This window comes from Daktulosphaira vitifoliae, unplaced genomic scaffold, assembly GCF_025091365.1.
Source record: "Daktulosphaira vitifoliae isolate Bord-2020 unplaced genomic scaffold, ASM2509136v1 Scaffold_3, whole genome shotgun sequence".
NCBI classification, from domain to species: Eukaryota; Metazoa; Arthropoda; class Insecta; order Hemiptera; family Phylloxeridae; genus Daktulosphaira; species Daktulosphaira vitifoliae.
This window is the reverse complement of record NW_026099574.1, coordinates 15,537,642-15,553,020: the sequence shown is the minus strand read 5'-3', so window position 1 is coordinate 15,553,020 and position 15,379 is coordinate 15,537,642. Positions and strand designations below refer to the sequence as shown.

The 15,379-nt window shown below is 25.2% G+C and overlaps 1 protein-coding gene across 4 annotated transcripts in view; it reads right to left on the bottom strand.

Annotated features, from left to right (window-relative positions):
• Window positions 1–15,379, bottom strand: part of LOC126901906 (diuretic hormone class 2) — a 30,041-nt gene that overhangs the window by 3,567 nt on the left and 11,095 nt on the right. For 2 of the 4 annotated variants that reach the window (XM_050678829.1, XM_050678831.1), the window contains exons 2-3: window positions 5,622–5,738; window positions 785–889 (exon numbers count right to left, since the gene is read on the bottom strand). In XM_050678829.1, coding sequence (XP_050534786.1) covers window positions 785–889; window positions 5,622–5,737 — 221 coding nt within the window. In that variant the 5' untranslated portion in view covers window position 5,738. Of the gene's footprint in view, window positions 1–784; window positions 890–5,621; window positions 5,739–14,898; window positions 14,978–15,379 lie in introns of all 4 variants that reach the window. The other 2 variants (XM_050678830.1, XM_050678828.1) reach the window with 2 other exon arrangements.

Here is a 15,379-nt window from a genome sequence, read left to right as displayed (position 1 = left end):
TATTCTTACTAGACATCTGTCTTCAAACGGCTTTGGCCGTTCGAATCTTTTGTAAGACAAAACAGCTGTTAAGTCTTAACGTATTTTCTATACAATATTTTTTTGGTTCAAAAACAGGAGGAAAGTATGTAAAAAGACCATATGGTTTATTCAATGGAATCACCGGTCCCTATAAATGTATATACATACTTGCAATAGTTACAAGGTATTACCAAGTATTTGGGAACTATTATTGTCCCCGAATACTATCACAAAAAGATTTATATGTCGATTTTGTTATTATAACAATTATAAAACGAATTTTTAATAATATCATAAATATACATAATAAACTATATAGCTAACTAGCTTAGTTTTCTGTGTTCACTGATTAAATTGAATAGCTCCCATATTTTTTGAGGGCAAACATTTTTTTTTTTTATACTTTTTTACAATTTACTTTGTTATCACAGTAAGAAAATTGTTAATAGCAAAAATGTTTGCAACGAAGTGTAGGAAAAAATTATTGGCTTCAAAAAAGATGTCAATTATTTGGTTTCAGACTTTATCATTTATTAGTTAGCAATCTAGTAAATAACTATTTATGCGAATAATATTAGTTTATGAATTACACATGCTATTTCACTTATCATGATCAACAAAATTATTAAAAAAATAAAAATAATATTGATAATTAATTATATTTAATATTGAATGATTATTCCATTATTATTATTTAACTTATTACTCTTATTAACTTATAACTTATTAAGTCTTGAGTATATACCATGAAAATTAGCCTTACTTTTCCAAATCATTTGCTCTCATTATACTTTGTCCTAATCTGGCTAATAACTCCAACATGACTTCTGGATCACCATCGTTTTCTGATAGGTATGCATTACTCTGCCTGTAAGAAACATGTTAAAATTAATCTTTTAATTTTACATTATCTTCATTTGTTCTACATGCCCTTGATTTTTATTGATAAATAATTTGCATAAATACTAATTTGTATGTTTATGTACACAATATGTGGTCTTATAGCATGTTGTTTTAATTAATGTTTTAGTATGGATTTCTTTTTACTATGAAATTTATTGATACATGGTAAATTGCAATAATTAATTAAAAAATAGCATGATTGTTCAAACAAATTAGTTTGAATCAATTATAGTTAAATTAAAGCAACTCCAAACGTGTCTTTTTTAAATACTTTTTCCTGGCTTAACAACAAAAATATGACTAAAATTATGGTGTTACACTGTTATTTATTTTTACTTTATTTTAATTCGGACCATGTAGATTATCTATAAAATGAGATAATTACTCATTGTTTGTTTAAAACAAAAGATGAATTTTTAAAATTATTTAAAATTGTGGCTTGATAGTATATTATTAGTTTTTATTGTAGGTATTTTTAAATTGAAAATTAAGATACTAAATTTTAAAATTAAAATTCAGTGCAAAAATAAATTATTACCGAAAAATCAAGTATAAAAGTTCTATACTACTATATCTAATAAAAAATAAAATGGTTAGTTTTGCTGCAGTACTTCAGCATGTTGAATTCTTTCTTATTTATTATTTAAAATCATATACTTCAATTCTCATACAATTTTCATTTTTTATCGTAGAGTTTTGATATGTTTATAGGCAAATAAATTTCTTATAAATTATTAACCAAATTGAAATGACTTGTTTAAATTATGTAAAAGTATTATTCTAAACACGTAATACTCGATGAAGGGAAACATTAAAGTCAGAATACAATTTGCTCGCAGATAACTGAATATTTAATTTTTTTTGAGACTAGTGTCAACCCTTTTGTTTAACAAATTTAGACATTTTGAAATAAAACTTAATATACTTTTATTTTATAATTATGTCACTTTGAATTCAAAATGCACTTAATGTAAGTACCTTTTGTATTTATTATGAAAATGGATTTTAATTTGAAAATAATCTCTCTAAATAGAGTTTGTAAAGATTAAAATAATTTGAATAAGCTTGCTAGATTACGAAAAATATAACTGCATTATTTTTCTATGTCTAATAAGTTAGATAAATCAAACATAATTAAAGAAATTTTCAATTATTTTTAAAAAATTGAGTTTGAAACTAGTTAAAAATTAAATCAAATAACAAGGCGTGTAAAAAATTCTCTGAAAAGTTTTCAATTTTTCGTATAGTGTCAACATTGGTAGGACTTTAAAACTTAAAAATAGATTGAACTTTTGAAAATACTTATGACCTTTAAAATAATAAAATGCCTATACCGGATTTTGTTTATAATATCGAGAGTTTTAAATGCGATTGAACTCTAAAAGAAAAACCTCAATTTTGTGTACAAAAATATACATTATTTCTAAGGTATTGTTTTGTTGGCTTCGTTTTAAATTTATAAAATCAACATGTATTATATTGAAGATTAATTTGTTATTCCGATCAATGAACTTTGCAACACTTTTTAGTTGACGTCGTGACACATTTATCCAAAAGAAATTACAAGTTTACTGTCGATTATTTCATGTAAACATTCTTATTTTTTATTTTAATTTTTCGACTAAAGCCAAAATAAAAAAAAAAACTGAAGGTCTTATTAAAAATAATCAAGGTAGTAACTGCATTTACATCATTAATTGAAGTCCACTGAATCAATTATCACATACAAGCGATAATAACAAATCTAATAAACTTCAAGTGCACATATTGTTCACAGTGGAAATATGCATAGTACAGTTAGGAGGTCTTTCGACCTTGGCAGGCGTTTAATAGTGGACGAAGTATATTACTTTCAGTAATAGTATAAACAAGTCGTACATGGAATATTTTAATGAAAAACATTTTACATAGTTATTTCTTAAAACTTATGTAAAGGAAGCTAAGATAAATAAAACACGAGTTCCCTTGTTGAAATTTTGGTTGTCACGAATTGCTATCAAGAGGCCTAAAAAACAGACAAACTTGTGTCATTGCCTCTACTAGATTTATATGCTTGTCTTCTAATTAAAAGCCTTGTTTAAAAATTATTTAATTAATGTTTTTTGTTATTTTTTATTAACAATAAAAGGTTATCAAATGAAAAAAACAATTTTTCTCAGTATAAAAAAAATGGTAGCACTTACTACAATTTTATTCTACGAATACTTACGCATAAAAGTTATATAATTTATACATACTTTTTGTATAAAATGATTTTGACTATTTATTTATATATTTTTCAAGTATACAATTAACCAAAAAATTTTGCCAACGTTATTTTAATAAAAGTAGAATAATAATTAATTTTTTTATTAAGCTTAAATGTAATTTTGTTATTACATTTCCTCCCCAAGGTTCTTTAGTAAATATCTTATATGAATATTTATTAAACATCTATACTTCAAATAAAGAAATTTTAAGTTTTTATCAATGTATTTAAGAGATTTTTTTAAGCCTTTCAAGAGTACCTATGTTGTTTTTAAATTATTTTACCGTGTGGCTTAACGCCAAGTATTTCTTCAGATAATTCGGCGAAGCAATCTGACAACTTAGTTGTTACTAAACTTTGATTTAAAGAAAAAAAGAGCGAAAAAATCTTAATTTTTTCTCGAAAGTAGCTTCAAGTACTCTGAAATGTATTATAAATATATTATTTTTCCACCATAACATTGAATAATAGAAACTGAATGCTAATAAACTAAATACTATTTATGAACACATAAGAAATTCATGTTAAAAATTTAATAATTATGTTTAAAAAGCTGGATGACCTCGGGTCATCAAACAATGTGGTCATTAATAAATTATGTAGATTTTTAAAAGTTTAGATAATGTTTATTAAAACTTAACTTGAATATTATTTAACAGAAGCGCTTTATACTGGAAAAAGAGTTTGTTAATTTTATTATATTCGTATGGTTGTTATTTAGAACATATAACAAGAAAAGTAAAATTTCATGTTTAGTTTAATAAGTTCAAACTGTTATTCTTGTTCGCTTAATTTTGGAACGTTTCATTGTACATTAATTTGGAACCATTCCACTGTCGGTCAGGATATTATTATTTCTTTGAAGCGATATTCTTATATAGCAACGTTTCTATTGAGCAAGTTTTATTTTATAATTAGAATGAGTGAGATTAATAAAACTCATCAGTGTATTAAATTATACAAACGGAGTTCACAACAATGCTTAGTACTTTAATACTACTGTATGTGTTTACCTTCCATAATAATTATGTTATTTAAATCATATAATGAGGAAAATCTTATTAGTAATATTGAAAAATATCTAGTACAATGTTATTGTTTATAATTCATTGAATATCACAACGATTAAAAAAATTCAATACAAAAATAAAACAAAGAAAAGCAATTAACTGCTAAACACAGTTTTGAATAAAAAAAATTTACCATCTATACATAATAGCTGAATAATTGGAGAGTTGTCAAAGAAAATAGAAAGAAAAACGCTATTGAAAACACAACAAAGTGAATTTGTGGAAAAAATTGAAATTGATAAGGTATTTGTTGTGCCAAAAACGTAATTATCAAAAAATAAATAATGGCATGTATTTAGTGCAACTTGGCTGAGCAATTCATGTATTTAAAGAAGTGGAGCATTAATTGTTAGCTGAAACGTAGAAAGAGAAGAACTATTTAGTTAATTAGATAAAATGTGCCGATCGCTGTGTCATTAGTTTAAATTTCTTATGAAGGCAAAATATTTTTAATAAAAAAAAATCATGAAATCCAATATTATGGATTATGAAACTATAATTTTATTATTCAAAGGTCATTAATTAATTATTTAAGGTTTATAGCGAATCATATAAATCATTTCAATTATTGAATGATATCTAAATTATGGACTTATAAATTTTTTTTTTAGTATGATATTTTTAATCATATAATAAATATCCCGTAGTATTAATTACCTTTTTTTATTTAAAGAATGACATGTTTTACTTGATTGTTTTGAAATATGTAATGTTTAAATTAAACTAAAAATAATTCTTTCAAAAATGTATTTATATTTTGTTATAACAAGGTTTTTTTTTGATAATATTTTACTAAACATTAAATTATCGAAGTTATTTAAGGGAAATGATTATGTTGTAGTACTACTAAGTTGTAATTAAACAATTTTGTAAGCTTATTGTATATGTTTATATTCGTAAAGTAATTAATTAGTTAAAGTGTAGTAAAATATGATCTCATTTAAACTGAAAATTTTGAAAATCAATTATTTTCCAATATTATATCTTTGATAATATTCTATATTTTTAGTTTTTTATTCATTTTTTAATACTTACTCTTTTAACTGACTTAATGTTTTAATAAATTATGCAATTTGCTGCGATAATATCACATAGTTGATTTATATTAATTAGAATGAAAATCGAACAAAATCGGTTTGCTTAAAATTTGATTACCGTAAACTCAAACTACGACTTTCGGTTTTGTTTTATCTTTAGAAATATTGTATATTAAATCATTTATACAAATATAGGGATGCATGACGAATGTTTGAGTATGTAATCGCTCTTTGACAACAATGTAGTAGGTGTCATCGTGTTTTCCTGCCGTGCATGGTAGTCATGATACACATTATTCTTATTATTTTTATATTATTAATTTTTTTTAATTTAAACTTTACCCTTCTAACATCGGATAGGGCGCCGATCTTGACGTTTGAATTGTACATACGAGTATCACGATTGCTATCAAACCACATGTTGCTGAAGTTCTGACCATTCTGTGTGTCGTATGCATGCTGAAAAAATTGTAAAAATTATTTTATGTATAAGAACATAAAAATAACAAAAAAAAAAATGATATTTTATATATAATGTTGTTATAAAATATGGGGTAATAATAAGTTAAAAATGTATCGCAAATGTACACTTTGGAATTATTATAGCTAGTAAACTACTGATAATACTACAAAAATGTACACAATAAACTAAATTATTAAGCATTTTTACGACCAGAATATTGAAAAACACCCAGGGAATTACATTTCAGAATTTTTTAGGAAGCGGATATTTAATCGGTTGAGTAAATTATTTAGTGCAATTACTATTATTATTATTTTTTAATGTCAATGAGGGGTACATAATAACGTTTTATTATCAATCTATTTTAATCGATTGCGTACGCATGTGTATCATATTTGCCTATACGTTGTGCCGTACAACTTAGTGTTGATCATGACAACTCATTACGCTCAAGTAGTATTAATGCGAGTACGTTATAATTACACAGGGGAGACAACATATCGGGTTTCCAACTAAAAAACATAGAATCCGGTTGCATAAATAAGCGAAAGGCATTATACAGCGTTATGCGTACACTGAACATTGAAACAACGTCCTTATTCAAGTGAGCGTAGAAGAACTGCAGGTAGAGTTAACATTGCGTTCATGTCTGTGGTCTGTACAAACAAACACAAAATGGTGGTTGAACACATTATTGAAGCTATAGTTAATTGAAGCAAGTTTATAGTAAGTTGTATGGGTCCATGATAAATAATAAATTGTCCTAGCTCGATGAGGTTATATTTATAAGCTCTTACATTGTGTACTTGCTTAAATTAAGTATAATCCCTTCTGAAAATACAGCTTGAAAATTATTGTTATTTGAAAAGTAATCAAACAATAATTTAAAGGATTTGTTTGCCATTTTCGCATCTACCATTTAAATATGAATTCGCGACAGGAAATAATAAAATTTATAATTCCTCATTTAGTATTTTACCTAAATATTAGACGCACATTATCAACTAATTTTTGAGCGAAGATAAATATTTGAATGATATAATAGAATAAGTTAATATTTTTAAAAACGATCAAAGAAAGTACAAATAGAAATAAAAAATTAAAACATAGTAACTTGTTAAAGTTTTTAATTAAATAATGTACATATAGATATGATAATTTTAAATATTTTTGTATAGTAAGAAATCTAAAATAAACGATGTGATTTTTTTTTAATCGAGTAATATCTATAAATATTTTTTAAAATTATTCATATTCAACAGTTCAATTAGTTTAAACCATTCTATTAGAATTATATTAAATCTTATTGCTATTTATATAAGTGTAATTGCGTCGAATGAAAGTTTTATGCAATGATAAATCTTAATTTATGTTATATTAAACTGTACGAAAATTTAAAAAAAAAATGACAGATCATAGATTAAGTACATTTCATAGAAATTACGGTACTGTTATGAAATATTTAGTCAGTACGATTTGGTAAAATGAATTGGCTTAATGACTTGTACTAGAAAAAAAAAACAAATATTTTTAATTATTCTTTTCGGTTTTTTCAGCATTCTCGATTATTATGTAATCAACATTTATAAACGGTTAAATAAATACAACTGTCAATACATAATTACTGAATAATGTCATCTGAGTGATTTCGTTCAGTATATCAAGTTTGAAAGAACTATATTTTTGGTGCTAAGGTGGGAGTTGTTTCTGGTGTAGATTATTCCACATCATTTAATGTGTTACTTTATATGTGTCTGCATTAGGCGTTTATATTAGACATTTTCATTTATGGGCGTAGTAGCATCTGACACAACTTATTAATGTTACACGAGTTTGTTTGTTTTATATTATATTGCAAAATAAACTTTGCGATGTTTATAAGCAGATTAATTTGTAAAATTATTGGAAGTCTAAGTCTAAGTCTAATAATTATGTATGGTGTATAAAGTATTCTATTATACAATCCCATGATCAACATAGTCGTAGACCACTGGCTAATTCTTCCCCTTCCGTTCGTATTCTGTGTTATTTTCTTACATTAAACAATTTAATTTAACCGACACTACATAAATAAACAATTCACGCCTACTACATATAACAGTCTTTCGAAATATTTTAATATAGAGTATATACGATTCGGTGGTTTTTTTAAGCTGTTTTACAAGTTTTTAACAAAGAATTTTGTTTTTATGTGCACTTACTTAATATCTTACTAATAAACTGAGTAAATTTGAAATAACAAGTAACAGATAAATGCTTTTGGTGAAAAAAGTAAAAAGGTTAAGTTGTGTTATAACAGCAGTGTTCCTCGACATTTTTACTATAATGACCACCTCCTTATTGAATTTTTGATTTTTAGGAGTCCCTACTATCATATTTAAATTCTATTTTGGCAAACCTTTATAATAATTGTGGAACCCTCAAAGGGGTTGCGATCTTAAATTGATAAATATTGTTACACCGTTTCTATTATTCGGGATGGTTTTATTGACAAATCATGTTAACACTTTATATGATGTGAGATTAAGGATAGAAAGCACTCATTCGGTTTGAAAATATTAAAAACTTTTAACTATTTAAACATTGCATTTAAGCTCGTTATGTTTAAGTTTAACATACTTAGTCATATAAACTGATTTTGCGATGTTTGTTGTTTTGTAAATAAAAAAAAATGTGGGTTAAAATCTACCCAATGACTTAGAGTTAGCGTTCTGTATTGTTCTAAGTGGACTTCAAGGAACTTCATAATCTCAAAAACTTTATAATTACTATGTGCTTCTTTTGACAGGACCTTTGTAATTTAATGTCAAATCGACGGAGACATTGTGCGTTAGTCTAAAGCTACATATTGTTATTCACGTCTGCAAGCCATACTAGAGAAATAAAATTTTATAACAAATTAACTATGAAAGTATGAATCAAAAGGCTTCCGGAGTTTTATGTTTTAACGGGATTTTCCATGAAAATATAAACGTTTTTTAAATCAAATATATTGTTTTGAAACTAAAACTTGTACAGAAGAAATTAATCACTTAAAAGTTTACAAATCATGTTTTGTGATAATTAATTGTTTTAATTAAAAGTGTTGAGAAAATCTATAAAGTTAAGATAATACATTACTAACAAAGATAAACATAATCATTGTGAAGAGGAGGAATTTCTGTTAATTAATCATCTAGTTTTAATCAAATAATTCTTTATAAAGTATTGGTAGTAATTCATTTTTCACTTAACATTAAAAACAAAATACCACTTAAATTTTATTGTTAAAAAATATATGTCTATTCATCATTAAAAATAGTCAAGTATTCTTTTCATTTACTAAAAGTTCCAAAGGTGTTTTATCACAGACATAATAAAAGTCTGTTTTATATAATGTTTTTCACTTGAAGTGTATGTATTGAAGAAGCCATCGAAATATACTATTTTTATACCAACTAAAAAGTTTTCAAGTGACTTAATCTGTTAACTTGTTTTCATGAAAGACTCAGATCATTATTTGAATGATAATAATGGAGTTTTGGAAATTTTTAATTGATAAATATTGTGAAACTTATATTGATCTTTAATTGACACGACTCTTAATCAAACTAGAATTAATTTTTTTGCAGTTAATGATATCATACTTTTCATATTATTTTATCTAATGTACAGAGTATTTTTCATAAGTGATGCTATTCATAAAGAAAATTTCTTTCCTTTGGCTTCTTTTTCAGCATTACTACAAGATAATAATATAGAATAGACCTCATTTCAGAATCTCATTTCTTAAATAAAAAAACAACAACAACTGCGATTACTTTTATACTGCATCTTTTTTTTATTACTCCAATTTGTAAACAGTTTAAGGGCTTTCGTTGAACCGTTTAACATATTTCAATTTTTCTTTTTTTTATTTTTCTGGGAAGTATTTTAGTACAGACATGTCGATTCATCATAGACCATTAATTGTGCTGTTTATTTAATGATTGTTAAAAAATAAAATAAAAAATATAAATATACGGGGTAATTTATTAAGATTACTACCACCATTTTTTTTTTTTTGTTAAATAATGATTTTTCATAAAAATTTTCTGAATAAAATTTGAATTATACTTGTGAATTAATATCATCTTCTTCTTCCTTGCCTTTATCCCCCCAACTACTTGAAGTCAACCAAGAACCGTGATAAATATAGAATTGATTGTAAAAGAAAATATTTCTTAGGAGTAATTTTTAGGGTCAACTTTCGAAAGTTAAATGGAGATTTATAATTATTTTTATACTGTTAGATAGGAAATGTACTAAATAAAATTTCGATAACCAGGTGTGTAAAATTACCTTATGAGATACTAGCCTTTATAGATTTAGACAATGTGAAGAGACGGGTAGTATTTAGCTATGTTCTGTTTAATCATAATGCACAGATAAGAATACTACTGCATTGCGTACCTCTCTCTTATACCTAAAAATTATAACTTAAAAAGTAATATTACAAGACTGATTGTCGACCAATCGAAATTGTATTTTAGTCTGTTTTTCATCAAATGGTATAAAAATATAAAAGTTACCCATAGAAATAAAATTTTTTTTTTGATTAACAGTTAATTTGTTTAATATGTTTCATGAAAATTAAAAAAACTTTATTCTAAACATTTTTGTGAAAAAATCATCTTTAGAAATCACACTATAATTATATGGCAAATACAATGAAATTCAGTTCATAATGGTTGAAATGAAATCAGCCTACTGACAAGTTTCTGTGAATTTCAATTTTTTTTTTTAGCATAGCTCAAATTATTATAATTTGTTGATATTAATTATTTTTGCTGTGAAATTTTTTATATTTTAATTCATAAATTACGATTTCTAGTTAAAACAAATTAGTTAATTAAAATCGCGAAAAACTTAAAACTTTTTTTCAAGCAAATAGTGTAAACTATACTATGCATTCAATCCTATGTTGACCGTGTATAAACTAATCAACAATTCCAGTCTTGTAATCAATTACTAAATAATCCATCAAATTACGTGTTTGATAGTCTGCATATAGTGCGAATTAAATTGCACGCCACGAAATGTTGGGCTTTGCAGTTTTTATTTTAAACAAACATGATGTGGGACTACAACGGATTGCCAAAATATGAAATTTGATTTTTAAACTTATTCGAGTAATTATCTGCAAAACACATACAATAATGTTACAAAGTCTTTATTACTTTTATAAAAAACAACTAGCTTACGTTGCGAAAAATTGCCGAATAATCAGAAAAATGACGAATGAGACCAATTTAGAACACATTATCTGTCAGCGATAAATTGCATATAGATAAGGCTAACATCTGATTGCAATAAAGATTTCTTAAACAATATCTGTTGTACTGCCGGAAAAATAAAAGGAGGGCATTGTTACCTATACCTTAGGTACTTTTTGAGTAACATGTAAAATTCAAGAGTTTAAAAATAACAAGTTTTTTAAGTGGTTGTAACTAAAAGGAATAGTTTTGAAATTTTTCTTAGTCAAACAATGTTGGTTAACTACAGCCCTCGGAATTCAACTACTATAATATTAATTTATTTTTCAAAGTTTAATTGTGAATAAAACATTATTGAAACCGTACAATTTCAAAATGAGACGAGTTATTTTATTGTTTAATAGTGTATTTAGAATTTATTTAATTAAAAAATAATTGTACATATGTGTGATACTATTAAAAAATTGTTTTTTGTTAACATTTATAAATGTAAAAAATTTAATGTTTAAAACATTTAATGTTTTTCGAAAAGAGCACATTTTAATTTTGTCCACTTGCAAAAGCTTATGCCAAAAGAGCAAGAGTCGTTTTGGTAATCACGTAGCACATGTGGTTACATAACACGAAAAGCAACAAAATTAAATTTGAGTAAGACATCTATGAATAGATTTAAAATCTGAAATTAGTACGAGTATCTTTTCCATATCTTGCTTAATACCAGGAATTTTATCAATTGTCTTTTTCATTTTCTTAGAGACAAAATATGGGTCCTAAAAATTTCTATTTTTCTCGTCTTTCTCAAACTGTGGTGAAAAATGATAAAATTTAATATAAAACAAATTATATTTATACATACATTTTTTTTTTCAAAGAAATCCATACTTACATTAAGCTGAGGATAATATAGACTATTGAGCAAATGTATTTACTGAAACAATATAAATAAATGTAATCAAGCTTTACAACGACTCTAGATTTTCGACACTTGTGTCCATTGTGGATAAAATATTATAGGTTTTTATTAGAAAAAATTTCATTTAGTCCTTGTTTACGTTGATCGTTAAAACACTTAAAACATACTAAAGCTAACCTAATAGACAAAATTAACTACTTTTTCAGTTTGGAAACTTAGATGTACAAAAAGGGCTCTTTATACCGTTTACCAAAATATAGAAAAATGCTCTTTTGATATAAAAAAAAAAACTAAAACATTGCGTTTTTTGACATTAAGTTGAGTGCTCTTTTGACTTATATGTTATGTGCTCTTTTCTCTTAGAAAAAAAGTAATGTGCGCTCTTTTAGCATGCGTCTAAAATTCTAATTCAAAAATCTAACAAATCAATTGTACAAAGAAAAAATTAACAAGTGTTTCTTGGTCTTTGAATAAAGTAGTATTTTTTTATGATTTAAAACCAAAAAAAAAAAACAAAATTTTTTAAATATTGTACTAGCATTATTTTTCTATACGAATCAAATACCGAACTAAGAAAATTTTTAAATAGACATAGAAAAATAGGTCTACTAGTTAATAAATAAGTATAAAATTATAAAAAACATAATAATATAATTTGCGTCATCTTGGTTGTTTATAGTAAAAGATATAAATAAAAAAGTAAGAGAATGTAAGACAGGCAATAAATAAGTGACCAAACGGTTGAGGTGTAAGGTTTGATAAATTTACATAAATATCGAGTTTGTATAGTAAATATCTCGGTTTAAAAATGAACAGTGTGATAAATTTGTTTCTGTTTCTAAGACTTAAATTTTATGTTATAAATTTATTCATAATTCCTCGCGAGTAAAAAAGTATAATTTATGAATGAAAAAAAATTGAAAATTATACATGTTTCAGTAATTTTATCTTTCTTCTTATTTTTTATCGGTAAAACCTTTAGCTTCCGTGTAGCAGTTCGTTAGTTTATTTCAAGATGGCAATGGATAAAAGTGTTAATGTTTTTTAGGTTTACCAGTATCCAATTTTCGTTCTTTATGCGTATCGCTAGTTTTTTCTCTTTAAATGTACAAATTCAACATAATACTGTTGACTCGTCTTTTTCTAATGTTTTATGTAGGGAGTAATTTATTTACTAACTCATAACTTTTTCCGACCCTTTTATTTGTCTCTTTTCATTTCACCAGTTTTTAACATTTATAAATACACCAATTGTATTCAAGCAAGTAGATAAGGATTATTTACATTTGTAGTATTAATGGAATGAATATAATTTTGTTTGCCTAATGCGCAATTGGTTTACGTTTAATGCGTATTATACATTTGCGTTAATCGTAAATAATTTTAGATCAATTGCTCCTTACGGGTACTATGATGCTTAAGTAACTAGCAAATGGTTTAAAAAAGGTAGCTGTTTTATGTGAATAAAGTGTGATGGTCCCCTGACAACAATGTATTGCGTTCTGTAAGATATCTATTTGCCGTTTCCACTTTTTGGTCGTTTTTCATGACAAATCCTAAGGTGCATCTGTGGTATTTATATTGTCACTCCATGAAAATTTTTTATTGAGTTGATTTTTTTAATTCCAAACACGTTTTATGGTATATTTTAATCTTTTGGGATTTTCGATTGTCATTGACTGATAGCACCCGCGGGTCTGAAAATATCTTATAAACTAGTATACACCCTTTGATGATGACTAGAATGGTGAGATAGAGTTTTATGAGATGGAATTGTGTAGACATTCAATAGGAATATACTCACGTACTGCAACGATGGCAGATTTATTTTCATCATTTTTCCTTGGTAAGATTTTAATTTAATGTTTATAGGTGTATTTAACTATATGAGAGGTTATTATTCTAAATTATTTTTGCATTCACAACGTTGATCAGAATTATAATTGTCATCAGAATATATCAGGAATTCCTATTATAAAATATTTTAATTTATAAACGGTCCCATACCTTTTCACCTTAGTTGGTATAACGAGAAAATTTAATTTTCACAGTGTTTATTTTACTACAATACGTTGATAATAGTAATAATGATTTTCTTTGTAACAACAACAAACCGAGGCTTTTTTTTTAATTTTCCTGGGAATGTCTGAAGTTCAATGTAAATTTTTCGTAGTAAACCAACAATTATTTATAATTGTCTTTGTTGTCTCATATGTTCTTGTCGTCTCTAGACAAAAAAGTTATACAAGCTTGTTGATAACAATATTGATTAATAAAAGTCATATTTTACAAATGCAATTTTCTCACAGCATTTACATAGTGCATCACATATAATGTTTACAAATTTGTTGTTTTATTTCATGTCTTCCCAATGTGATAAACGATTCTTGAGATTTAATCTTGAAATTTTGTAGTTAATATAATTCGAATTCATTTAAAAAGCGAAAAATAAAAGATAATACCATTTATTTATATTTATCAAGCTCATCAAGGTTGTAAATAGATTTTTTCATAATAAAGTAGGAGAAAATAGATATATAATGTTACAACCTCGGCCTGTTACTATCTTTCCGAAGATGAACTCTGTAGCGAGTTAAAAACATCAGCACAAAACTGAATATATCTGTAAATATTTTAAATTATACAACACTCCATGAAAGCTTTAACACATTTACATAGTAGGAGAATGAATGAATAATAGTGTTAATGTTTCTACAGACAAATAGTAAATTATTTTCGTTGCCAGTATTATTTATTTTTTAAATAAAAACTTCATGAAAATTTTCGTTGCAAATAACTTTTTAGTTAAAAAATTTTAATTTGTAATTATAGACTAAACAAAAATCAAGCGGTTAATATTATATACAAAAGAAAAGTAAAATTTTTAAGATTCACATGAAGTTGCTTTTTAAGCATAGAAATTAAAATTTATGCAAATCTATTCCTATAATATATAATACAATATAAAAATCGATATGTAGTATATAACAATACATAATAATTTAATACCTACTTATAAAAAATTGTTGATGCCAAAGAAGTTCTGATAGAATTGTGAATAATGATTTAGACAGTATAGCAACTTAACCTGTATGACATTAAAATCTTTATTAATATATGTATCAATCGTATTATGTAAAAATTAGTTTTAGCACATTTTATGTTTGAAAATATGTGGTAAGAATTAAGAATTTAGGGAAATTGTTTAATTTTAGTACTAATAAAACTCTGTTAAAAAGTTTATAGCTTTTTTCGAATTAAAGTGTTTGAAGAAACTTTCAAAGAAATAAAAATTAACCTAAAGGTATATAAAAATAAAACTCTGACTTAAAAACTTTTAAGTGGTTAATTAGGATTTATTATAACATCATTAACTAATGAAAATATTATTTGTCCATTTTATAATTCAAGTTAGACAATGTTGGCAAATTTTGTTTATAAAAATTTGAGGAAGAATTTGAAATTGCAAACTATGATATAATGAGAATGC